General features: G+C 37.8%; 1 protein-coding gene across 3 annotated transcripts in view; it reads right to left on the reverse strand.

Annotated features, from left to right (window-relative positions):
* The window catches only part of RAB22A (RAB22A, member RAS oncogene family), a 94930-nt gene that overhangs the window by 19856 nt on the left and 52813 nt on the right, over nt 1–22261 (reverse strand). For all 3 annotated transcript variants that reach the window (XM_077113118.1, XM_077113109.1, XM_077113124.1), the window contains one exon: nt 3978–4059. In XM_077113118.1, coding sequence (XP_076969233.1) covers nt 3978–4059 — 82 coding nt within the window. The remainder of the gene's footprint in view (nt 1–3977; nt 4060–22261) is intronic.

Consider the following 22261-nt stretch of genomic DNA (forward strand, 5'->3'; position numbering starts at 1 on the left):
CAAACAGTTTTGTCCTTTTGTGTCTGGTTTATTTCACTCAACTTGATGTTTTCAAGGTTCATTCATGTTGTAGCATGCATCAGAACTTCATCCCTTTTTACAGCTGAATAATATTCCCTTCTACGTGTGTACCACATTTTGCTTATCTTTTCATCAGTTAATGGACACTTCAAAAGATTGCTTCTACCTTTTGGCAATTGTGAATAAGTGCTATGAACACTGTATACAAACTATCTGTTCAATTTCCTGCTTTCAATTCTTCTGGGTATATACTGAGAAGTGGGATTGCCAGGTCATGTTCTATACTTAACTTTCTAGGAACTGCCAAACTGTTTTCCACAGTAGCTACACCATTTTACATTCCTACCAATTATGTACAAGAGTTCCTATCTCTCCACACCATCTCCAAAACTTGTTTTTTTCTGTTTTTAACAGCAGCCATTCTAGTGGGTGTGAGATGGTATCTTATGTGATTTTGATTTCCAGTTCCCTGATGGCCAACAATCTGGAGCATCTTTTCCAATAGCATTTCCTATAGAAATGCTATTGGCCATTTCTATATCTTCTTTGAAGAAATGTCTATTCAAGTCTCTTTTCCATTTTTTAATTGGGTTGCCTTGTTGCTGTGGATTTGTAAAAGTTCTTTACATATTTTGGACATTAACCCCTTATCAGATATACAGTTTTTAAATATTTTCTCCATTCTGTAGGCTGTCTTTTTACTCTTTTGATAAAGTCCTTTGATGCTTTAAAGTTTGTAATTCTGATGAAGACCCATTTATCTATTTGTTCTTTTGTTGCTTAAACTTTGGGCATAAAGTCTAAGAGACTACTGCCTGACACAAGGTCTTGAAGATGTTTCGTTATGTTCTCTTCTAGGAGTTTTATGGTTTTAGTTTTTATATTTCGGCTTTTGATTTATCTTGAGTTAGTTTTTTGTATATGGTGTGAGATACGTGTCTGTCTTCATTCTTTTGCATATGGCTTTCCAGGTTCTCCCAGTACTGTTTGTCTAAGAGACTATTCTTTTCCCACTGACTGGTCTTGGCACCTTTATCAAAGGTGAGTTGGTCAAACGTGTGAGGGCTTATTTCTGGACTCTGAATTCAATTCCACTGGTCTGTATGTCTGTCTTTGCACCGAACCACACTGTCTTAATTACTGTCACTTTGTAACTAATAAGTTTTAAAATCAGGAAGTGTGAGTCCTTCACTGCTGCTCTTTGTTTTCAAGATGGTTTTGGCTATTCAGGGCTGCTTACCCTTCCACATGAATTTGATGATTGGTTTTCCCATTTCTGTGAGGAAATCTGTTGGAATTTTGATAGAAACTGCACTGAATCTGTTTATTGCTTTGGATAGAACTGACATCTAAACAGTATTGAGTCTTCCATCCATGAATATGGAATATCCTTCCATTTATTTAGGTCTTTTAAAACTTCTTTTAGCAATGCTTTGCAGTTTTCCACGTACAAGTCCTTTATATCCTTGGTTAAATTTATTCCTAGATTCTTCATTCTTTTAGTTGTCATTATAAATGGAATATTTTTCCTGATTTCTTCTTCAGATTGTTCATTGTGACTTTCGGTGTGTTGACTTTGTACTCTGTAATTTCTAACTGAAATCATTTATTAGCTCTGGTAGCTTTGTTGTGGATTTTTCAGGATTTTCCGTGCACAAGATCATGTCATATGCAACGAGGGATTTTACTTCTTCTTTTCCAATTTGGATGCCTTTTATTTCTTTTTCTTGCTTAAGTACTCTGGCTTAAACTTCCAGTACAATGCTGAATAAAAGTGGTGACAGTGGATATCCCTGTCTTATTCCTGATCTCAGGGGGAAAACTTTCACAGACTCTCTCCAGTCTCTCTCCACTGAGCATGATTTTAGCTGTGGGTTTTCATATATGCCCTTTATCATATTAAGGATGTTAACTTCATGTGTTCTTTTTTTCCTTTGTTATGTTAATGTGATATATTACGTTAATTGACTTTCTTATATTGAATTGATCACAGTATATAATTATTTTAAAGTGCTATTGGATTTGGTTTGCTAGCATTTTTTTTTTTTTTTTTTAAAGGAAAGACAGAGAGAAGGAAGGAAGGAAGGAAGAAAGGGAAACATCTTTAAACATTTTCTTGTTTTATTGTATTCTGTTTCTCCGTTTTTTTGTTACATGGGCTGGGGCCGGGAATCGAACCGAGGTCCTCCGGCATAGCAGGCAAGCACTTTGCCCGCTGAGCCACCGCGGCCCGCCCCGGTTTGCTAGCATTTTGTTTTGAGGATTTTTGCATCTACATTCATGAAGGATATCAGTTTATAATTTTCTTTTCTTGTGGTAACTTTATTTGGCTTCAGTATGAGGGTGATGCTGGCCTCACAGAATGAGTTGGGAAGTGTTCCCCACCCCTTCAGTTTTTTGGAAGACTTTGAGCAGGAATGGAATTAATTCTTATTTGAATGTTTGATAAAATTCACCAGTAAAGCTGTCAGGTCCTGGGCTTTTATCTTTACTTGCTATTGGTCTATTGAGATATTCTATTTCTTCCAGAGTCAAGTCAATATAGGTAGTTTGTGTGCTTCTAGGAATTATTTCATTTAGGTTACCTAAATTGTTGGCATACAGCTGTTCATGGTGTGACATTTAATCTGAGACCAAAGGGCTGGCTATGCTAGGAATAGAGGGAAGAGAGAGTTCCAGTGAAAAGAAACAATATTGCAAAGGACAAGGACTATGGAGAGTCTGAGGAACTGAATGAAAGCCAGTGAGCTGGAACTCAGCAGTTAAAGGGGTAGGTGGACCAGGAGGACACTGCAGGGGAGAAGGCTGAGCAGGTCAAACAGGGCAACACTCCTGAAGGACAGAGAAGTGGCGGTTAGCAAAGGTCTGGCTGGCCAGAGTGTTCTATTCTTGAAAAACAACACAACCAAGAAGGAACTGGGGATGGGAGAGGTATCTCTAATGAGTAATGGGGCCTAAGCCACAAAATCAAACATTAAAAAAACAGAAGAGACCAAAATCTAAGAGCCAAAACCTAAGAAACTAAATCTGTTTAAATGTATGATGTCTATGTCTAGGACAACAGTAAAGGCTTGCTTTATTCTTCATTTGTCTGTGATGATTCTTGTCAGATCTTACACCATACACAGTATCTATGCTGTTTTAGATAAGACTGTGATGACAGACTATTTTTCCTTATTACTTCTGGTATATTCTTAAGAGCTGAAGACAGCACTGTGCATCTATCAGACGTTCTGTTTTGATAGCACCTCTTGAAAACAAAATTAAACGGCATCTGAGTAATGGTGTGGCTGCCAAATGTACCTTGACAGGGAAATGATACTCAGTGACCAGATGGAAAATGAGGCAGCAGGCATGTGCTTGGTCCCCTCCATGCTTTCCCACATCCTTTCTCTTTGGGAGGGTGTTACCAAATCCCCTTCTGCCCTAGCCTACTTTCAGTCAGACTCTTCCTTGAGCAGAAAACAATCTTGGACAACCGTATCCTCAGGCATTTATTAAGGACTTCTGCAAGGCACTGTATTAGCTCATCTATTTCACTTAAATCTCAAGCTTTATATGCTGTAAAGTTCCCTCTTTAGCTTTTAAAAGGCAGCTATAAATGAGACGTGCAAAACTTTTTCTATATTAATTCTTTTATATCTTTGCTAGAGGAAGGAGCCCCAAATTAAATACAATACTCTGAGCAGGATTTTATCAGGTCTGTTAGTCAGCATTTACTTTAAGACACTGAAAAGTATAAAAATGCCCTCAGTGCCCATTATCACTTTCTCCCTCAATGGACTTTGTGGCTCTAATTGAAAAGAAAAAGGCTGGCCTACACAAATGGAAATAAATGTGTCTCGGGCACCAAGAGTAGAAGTGAGTAATGTGAAAATGATGGGGACATTGACAGTTTAGTTGGAGCTTTAATTTGGATCCCAGAAAAACACATAGTAAATTAAAGAGTGACTTACTCGTTCTTGTCCAGCTGTATCCCAGATTAGGAATTTATGTAGCTCATTTTGGTACTGGACAGTCTTGGTCATAAAAGATGCCCTATAAAGAAAGACCTATATGGTCAGAACACAATTATTTAAAGCACGTTTCCAGCCCCATTTAGAAACATCATTTAGACTTAACATTCACCCAGCTCCACACTATATCCTAATTGTGCACCCCACTTTGAAGTATTTATCGAATGCTAAGATGCTGGCTGCATATCTGTGCCAAAATAAAGCATTAGGCACATCTGTCCAAGCACAAAGAAGGAAGAATTCTTTGGCTTTTGATGGGATAAGATCCATATAAAAAGAACCAAGAGGTAAATTCGGTAATCCACCCATCACCCTCCCTTATAAAATACAGAAAGTGGTATTTAAACAGATATTATCAACGGGGAAAGTTTCTAAAAAAGCTGTGTCCAAGAAATGTGTGCACTAGTTAGAAAATATCAGGCCATTTGGATCTGTCTCCTCAACCTCTTCCCAGACCACATGCCTGCATAAATAGTCGAATAACTGTTAGTGTAGTGCTAGAGTTAATACAATAAGATGCTAAATGAGGAGCGAGAAGAAATGACAGAAGTACTGAGGTAGCCTGACTTGTCATCCCCTGCACCCTGTGATGCCATCTCTGTTTTTTATGAGTTGAAAAGGCACCTGACTGAGACTCCACAATCGACGTCTGGGTCTCATCAAGCCTACAAGGGAGAAGGAATGATGGTTTGTATCACAATACTCACTATGTTGGAACCACTCAGCCTAGGGGCTCTGAAGGCAGGGGTTCCTACTATTTTTGGGGTCCCCCTATTTGTGAAGAATCTTAAGTGAAATCCTAAATTCTGGGGCTGGGCCTGGCTTTGATACTATCCTCTTACTTCCCACCCCATCTAGAGAGCAGCTGCATGTTTAGTCTATGCTTCTCAGACTCCTCAGCACATCTTGTCTTCTCTACCACTAGGGAATAAGTCTCGTGGGGCCAAAGGCTAAGTTGTATTCTTGGACCCATACCCCAATCAAGACAACAAATTCAATGGTTAGATGTGCTGAATGCTTGGAATCTTTCAGACGAGATTCAATAGATCTATAATCTTCAAGAAAATACAAGTTAAAATCAATAAAACGATTTTCAAAAGAATTCCTAAGCTTAAATAAGTATCAAAACCCTCAGTTTTAACAACTTAAACTCTGATACAATGAATTCCTCGCTATATTTATGTCAATGCATGGCTTGGCAAGCAGCCTTCAAAATAAGTGATTGCAATGAGGAAGGAAAGGTAAGTTGAGAAGCAAGATCATACTTATTGGACAGGTAATAGTTACTGAATATTTATTTACTGGAAATACACCTCTTGATACCTTTAGTAAAGGTGCCCGATGAATGATTATTGTACCAAGAACTTTTGGCAAGTCACTACCATGATTAAATCAGGATGTGTGACATGATTTCTTACTCAGGAAACATCTAAGTATTCAAAAAGCATTGTTTATTGTGAGGATGAAATGAGATGATGTATGTGAAAGTGCTTTGTAAATTGTAAAGCACTATACCTACACAAGGCATTATTATTATTATTATTTAAAGGTAGCCCCAGGAAATATTTCAGTTTAGACTTTGCAATTAGTCCTAAAAGCTTGTAACTCAACTTTCCATCAATTCTGACTGTGATGTACATTTAAGAACGGCAACAGGCATCCAACAGAAACCCATTAACATAGCCAACACAACCATTTTGCCTGCTCAAAGAACAAGAGAAGAAATATGCTTCAAGTAGACAAAAAGCTGAGAGAGGTATATGCAATAATTAAAAAGAAATGTTTCATTAGAGGATTAGAAGTGCAACATATTTGCCAACAATTTCCCGTTTAATAAAAGTGTAGATTCATTACTCAGGAGAAACAAAGACAAGATGGCAGCTGCAATGCAATGTAAGTATCTTAAAGTACTAGACCCACTTTCCATTTCTGACCATAGACCCCATCCTTTCAGCTATTCCACCTCCTCACTCCCCTCTATACCTCCATCCTTTCTACACAGAGGTCTCTTTGTAGCTTAAGCCTTCTTTCTGGGTCTCTGTTGATGTCTACTGGCTTCGTCCTTTTATTACCAGCTTCACTTGCCCACACTACCAGTTCTTTAGGCCTTGTGTGTATTCCTCTGTCTCCATCTCCCAGAACAGACCCCAACAACCCCTCCACCTGCTTCCTCTAACCAATGATGGGGTGGCTGCCTTGCTGGAGGAAGATGCTACACAAAGCTATGTAGATCAGTTTGAAGACTCTATCCTATCTCGGCTGGGCCTGGTTCTTAGGCCTTTTTCCATTCCACACAGCAATTATTCCACACTCTTACTGCTCCTTTCCACTTCTTACCACTTACAACTATCTCCTTTTTGGAGCAACAGCTAGTGCCAGTCTTCTCAGAGAAAAGAGAGGTTAAAGCCCTAAGTCCTTCAATATGACTCTCCCAATTTGAGAAGAGACAGATTTCCATATACCAGCTGCGATTTCCACTTTTCTCACTTTGGCTGAGTCAGATGTTTTTTTTCTTTGAGTTTCCCATCACTGCTACCCTGGTTCATGATCCCAGCACATACTGCATAGACCACTGCAGTAATCAAATTGGTCTCTTACCCCCATTCTCAAACCCTTCCGACTGTTCCTATTTTCGCGTTTATATCTATCATTCCTTTTCTGGAATGCTTTCCCACCGGCTCTCCCAAGGCCAGAGCTCCTCATTCTTCAGGTCTAAGTGCAAAAGTCAACCATCACAGAAACCTGTGCTGTCCACCCAAACTACGCAGCCTCCCAGCCCAATTTCACTCTCCAACATATCATCCCATTTGGTTTTGCGACAATGTCTGATAAGCTTATTTATAGTTTACCTGCTCAATGTCTAACTCATCAGCAAGGAATGTAAGGGACCCTGCTGCACTTTTTCCACCTTTTCCTCTGCGACTTATCTTACTTATCTCCCTCTTCATGCTACTCTGGAATGCTGGCAAAATATTTACCATGTTGACCACAAGCTACTTCTTTTTCTTTTTAATTAAAAAAAAATTTTTAAATTATTTTCCATGGGCAGGCACCATACTTCATTTTCTATTATTCTAACAGTTCCATGGTGTCTTGGCCAAGCACGTTCTGAAGCACAAAGTGAGAAATATTCCTGAAGTGCAGGTCAAGAGCTGAGACTAGAGGAGTCGCTGGCTCTTTAACTGTGGTCAGGTGTGTGACCTCCAGCATGTGGATGTGGACTATCACAGGGCTGACTACCCAGGTAATGTTCTTCCTGCCCTCTTCTGCTCAGCCCCTTACCACCCCCTACTTCCCCTCCCCAGCTAAAAGATCAAGTCCAGGAGATACAGCAAAGAGTCACTGTCTCCAAACACTACTCAGAATTCTGGAATTCTGATAAGAAGTCTGTGACACATCATGGAATCTCTTTTGGCTGTTTGTCATGTGTTGACCAGGAGCTATTTTCCACTAGCAGGTCCTATCTCAGAACACCACAGTGAGAAGACTACCTTCCTCCCCTGGGCATCCTAAGGAAACCTTTTAGTGGCAGGTCGAAAATCAATCTCTGCTCATTTTTCAGAGATCGAAACTTGGCATACTATTTCCTCCTCCTCGGCATTTGGATTCTGATTCTTTCTATGCAGTGGCAGCATCCAAGTCAGTGGGTCTGACTTGGGAGAGGTGCTGCCCATTGCTCTCCTTGATGGGAACTGGCCCTTACTGAGCTCTGGCTTAGTCCCGATGCAGGAGGCTCAAAAATGAAAAATTCCTTTCTATAGCTTCAGGTTTTTAAACATGTGTTGATGATAACACATTTCTAACTCTGACTTCAGTTTAAGTATACTAGCTAGATACTTCATCACCACCTCAAACTTAACATGAAGAAGTCAGAGCTTATTTCCAACTCCTCAAACTTAGCATGATGAGGTCACAGCTTACTCCCACCTCCCAAACAGTCCTTATTTGAGTTCTCAATCATAGCATATTATGTCTGCCTTCCACATAACAGAATCAACCTCCAACTCTTCTTTGTCCTGTTTACTTGCATCCAATTTTGTAGTAAAGCTGTCTGTTCTTCATTTTATATTTAATCAACACTTGAACCTTAACCCCTGAAATAAATTGGTCCCTAATCTTTGAGTAGACCTACTATAGTTTTTCCCTTTCATTGTCATTTGAAGCCCAGGATGACTTCTTTAGCGTCCAAGTTAAATGATGCGGAGGGTGTGATAACTTCAGTATCTTGCTTTCTGAAATACAGGCAATGGCTTTTTGCCATCCAAATGATACATTTTTATTTTCCAGCCTGCCATTTACTTGTCTGATAACCTTATTTTTCACTACTAAACCATCGCTCTTCACTCTGCCTAGGCAGATCTTATTACCTCTTTAATCTAAAATCCCTACAAGCATTATTTCCTAAAGCTAGAATGTCTTTCATATACTTCTCCATTTTTCATGACATTCTAAAAATATGACTTTCATCCAGACCAAGCAGTCACGATCTTTGGTCAGACTACGTGCTTCCAATGAAAATACTTGCCACAAGGTATTTTAAAAATGTTTTTTTCTTTAGCTGCATTGCAATTGTTCAGCTCACTCAGTATGTAGATGTGCCATGACCACAGCCCCTTTCTTTGCATTGCATGTGGGATGCTGTCATCTGCACATGGTGCTTAGTGCCTGCCTGCTGAAGGGTGAACTCCTCAGTGCATTTAAAATTTAATGAAGTACAGACCTATGTGTCCCACTGACTCACACTAGAAATATGAGTGAGTTCTCTTAAGAATTACTTCAAAAATATGATTCTTGTATAAAGAGTGTTTAAGTCCAGGGTACAGGGGGAAAGCTGCTATTGCATGCCACGAGCTATGTTCAAAAGGAAACCATCAGCACTATGACAGTAACAGCAGAGGTAAATAATGGGGTGAAGGACAACAGTTAAAGAGGAGTTAAACCTCTTTAACTTTCCTATTTGGCAAGGGTGTATTTACTGCTTTTTTGTCTCTTGGGATCAGTGAAATAATCTAAAATTGAGAATGTTGATGGACTGTGAACTCTGGGACCTCTACATGATGCCTGATGAATGCAGGTGGCTGAAGGATGCACTGATGGAGAAGCAGACTGGTGAACGATGGTGTATACTTATGAACAAAGGTTGCGCTGCTACAAAAAGGAACAATGCCGTGAGGCATGCAAGATGTGAATGAACATGTGGGACATTTGGTGAGATAAAATAAGTCAGAAACAAACAAACAAAAAAACATGGTATGGTCACCTTTAGAAAATGCTTATAAGAAAACAGGGGCCTAGATTATAAGCTTTTAGAGTAGACACATTAAGTCTGGAGTGGTGATTATTATTTTTGGATTTTGAGAGGCTGTTTTATATACATAACCTGATATTTAGGGATAAGAACGAAGCTGAACAGGTTGGGGTTAAAGTAATTCAGAACACAGGAGTAAGGAAGACAGTGTTCATATTTTAGAATCACTCATACTCTTTGAGACCAATGGAAGAAAGGTTTATTTGGTCTGGAACTGAAATTTTCTGTAGTGCAGAATCTAATTCAATCTATCTGTATAGCTCATTTGAACAACTGAAACAAAAGGAGCACAGAATAAGAAAGAGGTCCTTAAATCCTGTATAGATTATTGTAATGCCTGGAAACATCCTAGAATGTATTAAGCAGATCATCAAAAATTATTGGCAAAAATTATTAAACAGATTAAAGTCCATCAACATTCCCTGAGGAAGGGGAGAAAGACTATGGAACTATTAAACCTTAAAACCAGGGAATCTCCTGATACTGTGCCAAACTTTAGAGATACCCAAATCAATAGTCCATGCCCTCGATCCTGAGGCTTACTCTTGTGAAGCTTATATAGGTAGCGGAGAAGCTTAGACCACCTATAGGCATGCCTAACAGTTACTTTGGGAGGACCTCTGTTGTTGCTCAGATGTGGCCTCAGTCTCTCTAAGCCCAACTCTGCAAGTGAAATCACTGCCTTCCCTCCTCCCTGGGACATAACATTCAGGGGTCAAAGTCTCCCTGGTGACATGGGAGATGACTCCCAGGGATGAATCCAGACCTGGCACCATGGGATCAACAATTATATCCTGACCAAAAAGGGGAGAAAAGAAGTGTAACTAATAAAGAGGGAGTTCAAATAGAGTCAAGAGGCTACTCTGGAGGTTGCTCTTACGCAAGCTTCAGTTAGAGATTGCTACCTAACATAACCTGTCAACCCCCAACCAGGACCATTCCAGCCAACGCTAAAGAACACCTAGGACAATATACAAGATTCCACAAGGGTTCCAGGCACTAGAGTAACTTTCCAGAAACCTACAACCTTCTGATGGGTCCCCGGTCCAGATGAGTCCTGAAACCTAGCCCAGCCTCTCCAGAACATCAGATAATTCCAACTCCCTACCCCATATTAGTGACAGACCCTTCCAACATGAAAAAGAACTGTCACGGCCCAAACAACCCCTAAGAGAGGTATGGAAAGATCAAAGGTAATGGAATTATACAAAGAAGATAGGACTTAACAAGTGAATATGAACGCTGAATCATTAAACTGATATCTTTTTTAGTCTCTAGTATTTTAGAGCGGCTAGAAGTAAAAACCTAAAATTGTGAAATTGTAACCCATGTCAAAGTCTGAAATATGTTCTACAACTAATTGTTGTACTGTACTTTGAAATTTATAGTTTTTTTGTATATATGTTTTATTGTTTACAAAAAAAAGAAGGAAAAAAAGTTGACTGTGATGATAAAAAAAGTTGACTGTGATGATAAAAAAGTATTTAAGCCCTCTGGCCTCCTATATTCTGGAGCAGCTAGAAGGAAAAATCTGAGAGGATCTTATGGTAGCCCATGACAAACTCTGGGATCTGCCCTGTAACCACTTGTTGAAGAGTGCTGTGAAAACTATTGCTTTTTTATTTCCTTGCTTTTTATATATGTTATACTACACAATAAAAAAAAAGTTAAAAAAAATTAATGAAGGACCATAGCTTCTAAACAACTAAATCTCACACAGGCAACACCTGGAACTCTAGGCTGTGTACCCCAAGAGAAACATCTGAATACACCAAGATTTAGACATAAAAAGATCAAAGGTACTATGCAATCTAGTAGTAATTGTAATGGAGGTACCAGGGCCCTTCTGGAGAGTTTAGAATTGCGTGAGACACTTGATAGGTTCTCAGGGAGGGGTGGGTAAATACAAGGTCATACCTAGCTTCTGGTGAAATGGTTTCAGAATGCCAGAGAAATTTGGTTAGTTGTGTGGTTTTCAGAGTCAAGCCTCTCTCCAACGCTTCCTTTAAATTCTACCATCTCTTAGGTTAGTGAGAGCTAAGAGTTAATCGATCACTCTGCAAAATGCTCTCTTTAAAGCAATCATTACCCATTTAAACCAGAGAGGTGCACAATAGACTGTTGGAGTCACCGCTTAATGGTCATCCCACGCAAATCCTTTATGACTTTCTAGATGTTTGCCTCACATTCTAAAAACTTTTCTGGAGAGCATTTAAAATAAAAGGAAACATTCCTTTAAATTTAAAAACAAACATTTTAGCCTCTCCTTTTCTAAGTTTGTCAAGAATAACTTACACAATAGCAACCCCTTCACAACATAAGCAATAAAAACTGAAGTAACTGTGAGCTGCCTTTTGTTCATCATTACTCTCAGGCCTTCTTCTCATCACCTTTATTCATGTGACCCACTTAATCCTTACTGTGAATCCTTGGGTTGGGTATGATTCTTTTTTGAAGCCTCCATCTGTTATTGTAGAGGTGTCTGTTTCCTCCTTCAGTTTTCCTAGTGTTTGCGTTATATATTTTGGGACACCTGGTTATGTGCATAAATATTTATGGTGGTTATTTCTTCTTGGTGGATTGCCCCTTTTATTACTATATATTGTCCTTCTTGGTCTCTTAAAACAGCCTTTGACTGTTTTGTTTCATATTAGTATAGCTACCCCAGCTCTTTTTTGGTTACTGTTTTCATGGATATCTTTTTTCTATCCTTTCATTTTCAACTTGTTTGTGTCTTTGGTTCTAAGGTGAGCCTCTTGTAAACAACATATAGTTAAATCATGCCTTTTTATCCATTCCTCTAATCTGTGTCTTTTGATTGGGGAGTTTAATCTATTAACATTGAATGTTATTACTATAAAGGCAGTAAGTACTTACTTCACCATTTTGTCCTTTGAGTTTCATATGCCATGCTTTTTATTTTTTCACACTCTTTTCCTTTACTGCAACCTCCTTTTCTGTGTATTTGATCTTTTGTGATGTATCTGACTGATTCCTTTCTCATTTCTATTTCTATATATTTTTAAAATACTGTCTTTGGGGTTATCCTGGGTTTTATTACACAATTTACATCTATAATCTACCTATTTGAAAAGATACCAGCTTAACTTCAAGAGCATATACATGATCTGTTTCCATATCCCTCTGCTTCCCCACTTTTTATTGTTTTTGTCCCACTTTTGCACTTTATATTTTGCACATCCGTTATCAGGAAATATGGTTTTTTCTGTTCATTTGTATTCTGATTCTTATTTTTTTTTGAAGGGAGCAATAAACATTTTAATAATAATAGTAGGAGACTTCAATACACCACTCTCCTCCATAGATAGAATAACCAGAGGATCAACAAGGAAACAGAGAATCTAAACAATTTGATAAATGAACTAGACCTAGCATACTTATATAGGTTGTTGTGCCCTAAAACACATGGATACACATTTTTCTCCAGCGCTCATGGAGAATCATGGGTATGATTCTTCACCACCATTTTGCAGATGAGGCACCCAAGGCACAGAGTGAGGAAGTACAGCAGTGAAGATTTGAGGCCAGGCGACCAGGCCCCACAGCCTGTGCTCTGAACCAGAGTGCTGTGGACCATCGTGCACTGGTGGTTTTATTTATTTCCTCAAACACGGGGAATTCAGCTGTATGTTAAGAATACCAGACAAGCGAGAGGAACAAGACACCAGCCCTGCCCACTAGAGTCTCAGAGTGGGAGGAAGGGCTGGGAAAATTATCAAGGAGAACAGAAAATTACAAGGCAAACAGTTCATGAGATTAACAGAAGAATGGACAGAATTGAGGGGGTATCACAGAGACAAAGTCAAATTTAAGTACTCAGGAGAGTCGTGATGCCAGATATGGTAGGCAAGATAACGGCCTCCCAAGACATACACATCCGAATTCCCCAATTTGTGAATATATGGCACAAAAGGGATTTTGCAGACATGATTAAGTTAAGGATCTTGAGATGGGGAGATTATTTCAGATTATCAGGTGAGCCCAATGTATTCATAAGGGTCTCTATAAGACTGACAGGAGGAGTCAGAGCAAGAGGAGAAGGTGATTCAAAGACAGAAGTAGTAACTCGAGCCACACACCTTGAAGATGAAGGAAGGGGCCAAAAGTCAAGGAATGGAGGCAGTCATTAGAGGCTGAAAAAGTTAAGGAAACAGATTTTATTCTTAGAGCCTCTAGAAGGAACCAGATCTGCCAACACCTTGACCTTAGCTTAGTGAAACTGATTTGTGCTTCTAGCCTCCAGAAATGTTAAAAGCAAAAACTGGTATTACTTTAAGCTACCAAGTTTATAGTAATTTATTACCACAACAATAGGAAACTAATACACCAAGGAAAATTTCAAAGAAGAGGTGAAGTCTGTACTGAACCCAAAAGTTACTGGGAGAGTTTACTCAGCATATGGAGATAGGACCCAAGGGGGTCACATTCCATAAAGAGGAACAGGAGGAACAAAAGCACAGCATTTTCAGTATGTGAGAAGAATCCCAATCGTTCTACAGGGTTAGGATGAGAGCAGTTAATCACAGAACAGGCTACAGGCAGTCAGGGGACAGCTGGTGAAGGCTTAGCAAGCCAACATTTCCCCAAAAGTCTGTGCTCCACCACTACCATTTTTGTAGTACCTGTGTTCCATTTGTATTATTTACTACTAGACACTTAAAAAAATTATGCCTCTTTGTTTTTCTAACTTAGCCTTGTTTAAGTAGTGATATTGGTAAAATAAATAATCCACAGGTTTTATGAACTAGTTTTATTTTTTTCCTAACAGAGGATAAGATACTTAATACAAATTTTAAACTGTTCATCTGCATATGATCTAAAATCATTTCCCATGTGACATTTTGGGAATATGGCTTCAAGTAAAGGGAAGTCACAGAGGGGGCGTAAGGCAGTAATATTGGGAACAGTCCTGTTTAGAAGGTGAATTATGGAAGTAGACAACAGATCTGTAGTGGCCTCCACCTGAATGGGTGAAACAGATCTCCATTGTTATGGATCACACAGACTGGAGTGGGAAACAAACATATAACCAAAAAATGAGGAATACTAAGGACTGTAAGAGCACAGCCAAGATGAAGGAATGGGATGAAAAAGGGAAGCAAGGAAGGGAAGCACACTAAAAAGCCCCTAAAATGACCATGGAGAAAGATGGGGCAAGTCAGGAAGACTGTGAGACAGACCCATAGGGAATTAAAGAATATAGATGGGAGCAACTGGGGGTGGGGGGTGGCGGGGGAGAACAGGTCTAGCAAGTCCCAAGAGGCTTCTTCTGTTGGTTCAGATAACTGTGTGTGATGAAATATTTCAGCCATTCCAACCTGTAATTGTAGTAATCAATTCTTTCAAACAGGAAACACACTGGTATGCTTCAATATACAAAACAGGTACACCCTGAATTTGTTTCCCTCTTATTCCTTTTTCCCAGCCAGCCAATTCCTTCCCTGGAAACTCATCTTATCAGTTTCTTCAGTCTCCTTTTGGAAAGGCCTTAGGCTTTTATAAGTACATGTATGTATTGCTCCCCTGCATCCCCCTTATTTTGTTTAACACGCATGGTGCATACACTTTATTCTTCTGCTTTTATCATTCCACACTACGTCTAGGAGATCATCCAATGTAAGTACATCAAGTTTTCTCACGCTAGCTCTTTCTTTATCCTATTATATTGAGTGACTACAGTATAATTTATTTTACCAGACCCCAACTAATCAACAATGCTGCAATTATTAACCTCATACAGTTAACTTTGCTGTGTGGAATTTCAATGAGTTTATCTGAAGGATCAAGCCCTGTTAGAATTACTGGGCCAAAGTTTATGAGACAAGAGCACATTGGCTGAAAGTGCTGACTTTTAAGTCAGATTATGTGGCTTTGGGTTTTTTTTTTTTTTTTTTGCTCTGCCACCAATATTACTGGGTAAGCCACTTAACCTCTCAGTTTTCTCATTTGAAAAACTTCAGTACCTATGGCACTGGGTTTTAAAAAGCATATATATATATTATTAAGGAATAATTAATATATAATAAAATGCAGAGAGTAGGCTTTCAGTCAGTAAATTTTGACTGGCATATTCTCATATAACTACAGCCAAAAATGTGATAAAGAACATTTCCATAATTCTAGAAAGTTCCCTTATGCCCAAGTCCATGTAATTCTTTCTTAACCCACGCAAACATTTTTGACTTCTACTTTGTAGATTACTTAGATTGTTCTTGGATTTCATATAAACGGAATCATCAAACAGGTACTCTACTGTGTCTAGCTTCTTTCATTTAACAATTTAACAATGTTTTCCAAATTTATCTTGGTTGTTTGGTAGTTCATTCTTTGTTGTTTATTTCTGTGTAGCAGTTCCTTGTATGAATACATCACATTTTCTCCATTCTTCTGTTAAAGGCTATTTGGGTTGTTTTAAATTTTTAGCTATTAAGAATAAGGCAGCTATAAACATGTTTGTACAAGTCTTTTTGTATTTTAATTTCTCTTGGGCAAATACCTAAGGGTGGAATTTCTGGGTCATAGAGTAGATGTTTATTTAATTTAATATGAAAATATAAAAGCCCTTCAAAGTAGTCACATCATTTTATACTTCCATCAGAAACGTTCACAGTTAGTTACTCCACATCCCTGCCACCCTCTAAGAGCAAGGGCAGAATGTCTATTCTTACCACTTCATTCAACAATGTCCTGGAGGGACTAGCCAATACAGTAAAGAAAAACATAACTGCAAAAAAGAAGAGCTGTCATAGCCATCATATTCATAGACATCATGATTTTGGACGCAGAAATAGATATACGGAATCTATAAAAATGTAAATGCTAGAATTAATAGGAGATTTTACATCCAATTTAATTATTTATATAGCTAATTTTAAGTTTTTCATTTGACATTTGTTGTTTCTCTGTTCTTCCTTTTCTGTCTACTTTTGGATAAACCACATTTTTTTTTGTATTCCATTTTATCTCTTGTATTGAATTTTTAGCTGTAACTCCAAGAATGTGTCTATTTTTAATGTTTTTTTTTTCAGAGAGTACCAAATGAATCTTTGATTTCCATCTACATCCAAATAATACTATACTACTTCATGAACAACGTAAGAATCTCTGGAAAGCTGATTCCGTTTATTTCCCCCCATCCACTGTGCTCTTGCTGCAGAATGGTGAAACAACAGAGCATTGTACCAGGTGGCAAGCTGGCACAAAAGAGGTTGAAGTTTACTTTCAAGCAGGAGGAAATGACATGACTTACACTTTACAAGATGGGATGGAACTTAATAGGTATATTCTGCAGTAAGTGTGCTAAGGCAGCTGGAAAATATATGAAAAGACAAGAGGATATGAAAACTTTGTAGGGAGGTTAGGGAATTATAAAAACATTATTCAGGTCCAGAGTCCCAGCTTTAGGGTAAAGGCAAGAGGAGGTGGTGGCAGGAACTGCTGGCTACAGTCTTAAACTAATGAGGATTACCTAGATTTTACCCCATAAGTGATGAGGAATCATGGAGTATAGTAGAGACTGGATTTGTGTGTCTGGAGGAAAGTAGAGCAGGGCTGGCAAACTTTTTCTGTAAAGGACCAAATAGTAAATATCTTCAGTTTTGTGGGCTGGATGGTCTCTGCTGCAGCTACTCAACTCTGCCACTGTAGCACGAAAGCAGCAACTGACATTACATCACTGAACTGTTAAAACTGGATTTACTTGTGGTGAGATGGATTTGGCCCATGGGTTGCTGACTCTGATCTAGAGCCTCAAATTATTTATACAACTTAATAAGCAAATTATTTATACAACATAACCATAAAACAAAACAATGTACACAAGGAGACAAGTCAACGGGACCAACATCAAAACGAAAGACAATGAAAAGACAGACACAGATGACCCAGAAAATGGAGTTATCAGAGGCAGACATTATTTTTTATTTTAAACTTCTATTACAAAAATTTTTATGTACACACGAAAGTAGAGAAACAAGGAAAATGGACTACCATGAATTCATCACCCAACTTCAACAGCCATCTAATTTTTGCTGTTTTTGTCATTAGAAATGGATTTTATTTTTTTATCTTTATTTTTCTATTTTGTAAAATTTTTATTAATAAAACCAATCAACATACAATATGAACATTCTTTTTTTCATCACACAGTTGTATATTCATCATCATAATCATTTCTTTAGAACATCTGCATCAATCCAGAAAAAGAAATAAAAAGAAAACAGAAAAAAAATTCATACATACCATTCCCCTTATCCCTCCCTTCCACTGATCACTAGCATTTCAATCCACTAAATTTATTTTAACATTTGTTCTCGCTATTAGTTATTTATTACTAATCCACATTAAAAGTATGGATTTTACTCATCTGTCCATAAGGTAGATAAAAGAAGCATCAGACACAAGGTTTTCACAATCACACAGTCACAATGCAAAAGCTTTATCATTATACAATTATCTTCAAGAAATATGGCTACTGGAACACAGATCTACATTTTTAGGCAGCTCCCTCCAGCCTCTCTGTTACACCTTAACTAAAAAGGTGATATCTTTTTAATGAGTAAGAATAACCTCCAGGATAACCTCCTGACTCTGTCTGGAATCTCTCAGCCACAGACACTGTATTTTGTCTCATTTCGTTCTTCCCCCTTTCAGTCGAGGTTTTCTCAATCCCTTAGTGCTGAAACCCAGCTCATTCTATGGCAAACCCCTGGGAGTCATGTTTCATGTAGAGAGGGGGAGGGCAGTGAGTTTGCTTGTTGGGAGGGCAGGGAGGGGAGAGAGAGAGAGAGAGAGAGAAACAACTGAGCAACAAAAGAGGTTCTCTTGGGGGTGACTCTTAGGCCTAATTTTAAGTAGGCTTAGCCTATCCTTTGTGGGGTTAAGTTTCATATGAACAAACCCCAAGATTTGGGGCTCAGCCTATTGCTTTGGTTCTCTCCACTGCCTGTGAGAATATCAAGAATTCTTCACTTGGGGAAGTTAAAATTTCCTCTTTCTCACCATTCCCCCAAGGGGACTTTGTAAATACTTTTTTATTCACTGTTAAAATCCTTATTGAATTTAAGAAGGCATCACTCTAGACAAACCAACAAAATCTCATGCCTTACTCAAGGTTCCATGTACTTATGGTGTTCAATTAAGCTGTTCACATAAGTTATATTAGGAAATGCCCTAGTCAAAATATAAATTTTGTCCCAAATAAACATTTTTTTTATGTTAGTCTCACACATAAGTTAAAGTTTTAAAATATTAGTTACCATCTATTTTCAACACCCTGCATTATTGACATTCCCTTGTTCTTCCTCATGCAAAACTTTCTTGAATTTGTACATTTAGTCACTATCATTATATACTCTAGGCATTCCTAGATTATACCAACTCAGTCTTTATCATATATCTTTCCTTCTGATTTCATTTGTGCCCCAGCCCTCCTCCCTCTATCATTCTCACATTCAGCTTCATTCAGTGTTGTAACATTACTGTATTACAGTTAGGTAGTGTTGTGCTATCCATTAGAAATGGAGTTTAAAACAACTATACCTAATAATTTTAAGAAAACTAAAAACAAGAGGTACAATTTTAGCAGGGAAAAGGAAACTGAAACAAACAAGACTAAATGAGTATTTCAGAGCAGAAAAATACAGTAACTGAAACCAAGAATTTAGTGGATAGATTTAAAATTAGTTCAGACTTAGGTGAAAAGAAAAAGAATAAAGAACTTGATAACAGGCCAGAAGAAAATACCCAGACTGAAGCATGAAGGAAAAAAAAAAAAAGGATAGAAAATAGAAAAAAAGAGTACAAGACATATAACAGGAAGTAAAAATTTCTAAAATATATGTAATTATAGTCTGAGAATGTGAGGAGAGAAAATGGAGTAAAAGCAATAATGCAATTATAATGGTTGAGAATTTTCTAAATTTGAAAGACATCAAACCACAGGTTCAAGAAATATCCCACCTTAGTATATCAAAGTAAGATTGCTAAAATCCAAACACTACAATTGCATGTAATTGTATGGGACTCCTGAAAGCAGCCAGAGGTAAAAAATGACACATTAATATCCAGGGAGCAACAATAAGATAAAAAGCTGACTTGAATAAAAACAAATGAAACTGTAAGGTGATGGGATAAATATTTTCAAAAGATTGAAAGACAATAACTACAAACCAAGGATTCTATATCCAATGAAACACCTTAAAAATGAATGAAATGCCAAAATAGCTAAAATTAAAAACAACTGTCGGTGACGATATGGAACAAATGGACCTCTGATGCACTGCTGGTGGGAGAGGGAAAATAATACACAAGCACTTTGGAAAACAGCAGTTTCTTTTTTTTTTCCTTTGAAAATTTTTGATGACTGTTTGAATTTCTTTACTTGTGACTGGTCTGTTGAGATCTTCTATTTCTTATTGAGTCAGTGTAGCTTGCTTGTGTGTTTCCAGGAATTTGTCCATTTCATCTACGTTGTCTAGTTTGTTGGTGTATAATTGTTCATAGAATCCTGTTATGATTTTTTTCATTTCTTCAGGGTCTGTGGTAATAACTACCTTCTTATTTCTGATTTTGTTTATTTGCATCCTCTCTCTTTTTTTCTTTGTCAGCTTGCTAGTGGCCCATTAATTTTATTGATTTTCTTGAAGAACCAACTTTTGGTTTTATTGATTCTTTCTATTGTTCTTTTGTTCTCCCATTCATTTAACTCTGCTTTAATCTTTGTTATTTCTCTTCTTCTATTTGCTTTGGGGTTAGTTTGCTGTTCTTTTTCAAGTTCCTCCAGGTGAGTAGTTAAGTTCTCAATTTTTGCTCTTTCTTCTTTTTTTCATATAGGCATTTAGGGCAATAAATTTTCCCCTGAGCACAGTCTTTGCCGCATCCCATAAGTTATGATATGTTGTATTCTTGCTTTCATTTGTCTCCAGATAGCTACTGGTTTCTCTAGAATTTCTTCTTTGACCCACTCATTGTTTAAGAGTATGTTATTTAATCTTCATATAGTTGTGAAAGTTCTTGATCTTTGGTGGTTATTGATTTCCAGCTTCATTCCACTGTGATCAGAGAGAGTGCTTTGAATAACTTCAATGTTTTTAAATTTATAAAGACCTGTTTTGTGCCCCAGAATATAATCTATCCTGAAGAATGTTGCATGAGCACTAGAGAAGAATGTATATACTGGTGTTTTGGGGTGTAATGACCCATATATGTCTGTTAGGTCTAATACATTTATGAAATTGCTTAAGTTCTCTTCTTCCTTGTTGATGCTCTGTCTGGTTGTTCTGTCTATACAGCAGAGTGGTGCACTGAAATCTCATACTATTACTGCTGAAACATCTATTGCTCCTTCAGTTTTGCCAATGTCTGTCTCATGCACTTTGGAGCTCCTTGAGTGGGAGCACAGCCATTTATGACTGTTGTTCCTTCTTGGTGAATTGTCACTTTTATTAATATATAGTGTACTTCTTTGTCTCTTATGATGACTTTACATTTAAATGCTATTTTGTCTGATACTAGTATAGCTACTCCTGCTTTCTTTTGGTTACAGCTTGCATGGAACATCTTTTTCCATCCTTTCACTTTCAATCTATTTGTATCCTTACGTCTAAGATGAATCTCTTGTAAGCAGCATACAGATGGATTATATCTCTCAATCCATTCTGCCAATCTGCATTTTTTTTTTCTTTCTGCATGGGCAGGTACCAGGAATCAAACTCAGGCCTCCAGCATGGCAGGCAAGAATTCTGCTGGCTGAGCCACTGTTGCACCACCCTAATCTGTATCTTTTAATTGGTAGGTTTAGCCATTAACATTCAAAGTTATTACTGTAAAGGCATTTCTTAAATCTACCATTTTATCCTTTGGGCTTTATTAGTCAGAACCATATGTTCTTTACCTTCTTTTTCTTTTTATTCTTTCGATTATACTTACTGATACTTTCAAATTCTGTGTCCTTCTCCAGACCTCCCTCTCCTGAATTTTTTTTTTTTCCAGCTGGCAGAATTCCCTTTAGTATTTCTTATAGAGCTGGTTTCTTGTTGACATATTCTCCCAGCATTTCTTTATCTGTGAAAATTTTAATCTCTCTCTCAGTTTTGAAAGACAATTTGGCTGGAAGTCTTTCTCTTTCAGGATCTTAAAATATATCGTACCACTGCCTTCTCACCTCCATAGTGCCAGTTGAGTAGTCTGAACTCAGTCTCTTTTATGGTTTCCCTTGTATGTAGTTGATTGTTTTTCTCTTGCCGCTTTCAGAATTTTCTGCTTCTCTACAACATTTGACAGACTGATTAGTATGTGTCTTGGGGTAGGCCTATTTGGATTTATTCTATTTGGAATTTGTTGGACCTCTTTGATTTTCATATTTATGTCTTTTATAAAGGTTGGGAAATTTTCCCCCATTACATCCTCCACTGATCTTCCTAGCCCATTACTCTTATCTTCTTCTTCTGGGACACCGATGATCCTTATTTGTATGCTTTGTCTTGTCCACCATTTCCCTGAGAGCCAATTCAAATTCTTCCATCTTTTTTGTCATTTGCTCTTTTGTGTGTTCAAAATCAGTTGTCCTGTCTTCTAGTTTGCTTACTCTTTTTTCTGCCTCTTCAAATTTGTTCCTGTGTGTCTCAAGCACATTTTTTATTTGGTCTACAGCATCTGGTCTACAGCATCTTTAATATCTGCTATTTTCCTATTTATTCTTTCAAATTCCTCTTTATGCTCTTCTAGTGTCTTCTTGATTTCCTTTATGCCATTGGCCATCCCACTGATTTTATTTGGTAAAGTTATACAAACATCTTTGATTAGTTGTTCCCAGGTTTGTGTCTCCTCTGGTGTTTTAATTTGGTCATTAGACTGGACTGTATCTGTCTGCATCTTCAAATGGTTAGTGATCGTC

This window comes from Tamandua tetradactyla, chromosome 1 (genome assembly GCF_023851605.1).
Source record: "Tamandua tetradactyla isolate mTamTet1 chromosome 1, mTamTet1.pri, whole genome shotgun sequence".
In the NCBI taxonomy this organism is placed as follows: Eukaryota; Metazoa; Chordata; class Mammalia; order Pilosa; family Myrmecophagidae; genus Tamandua; species Tamandua tetradactyla.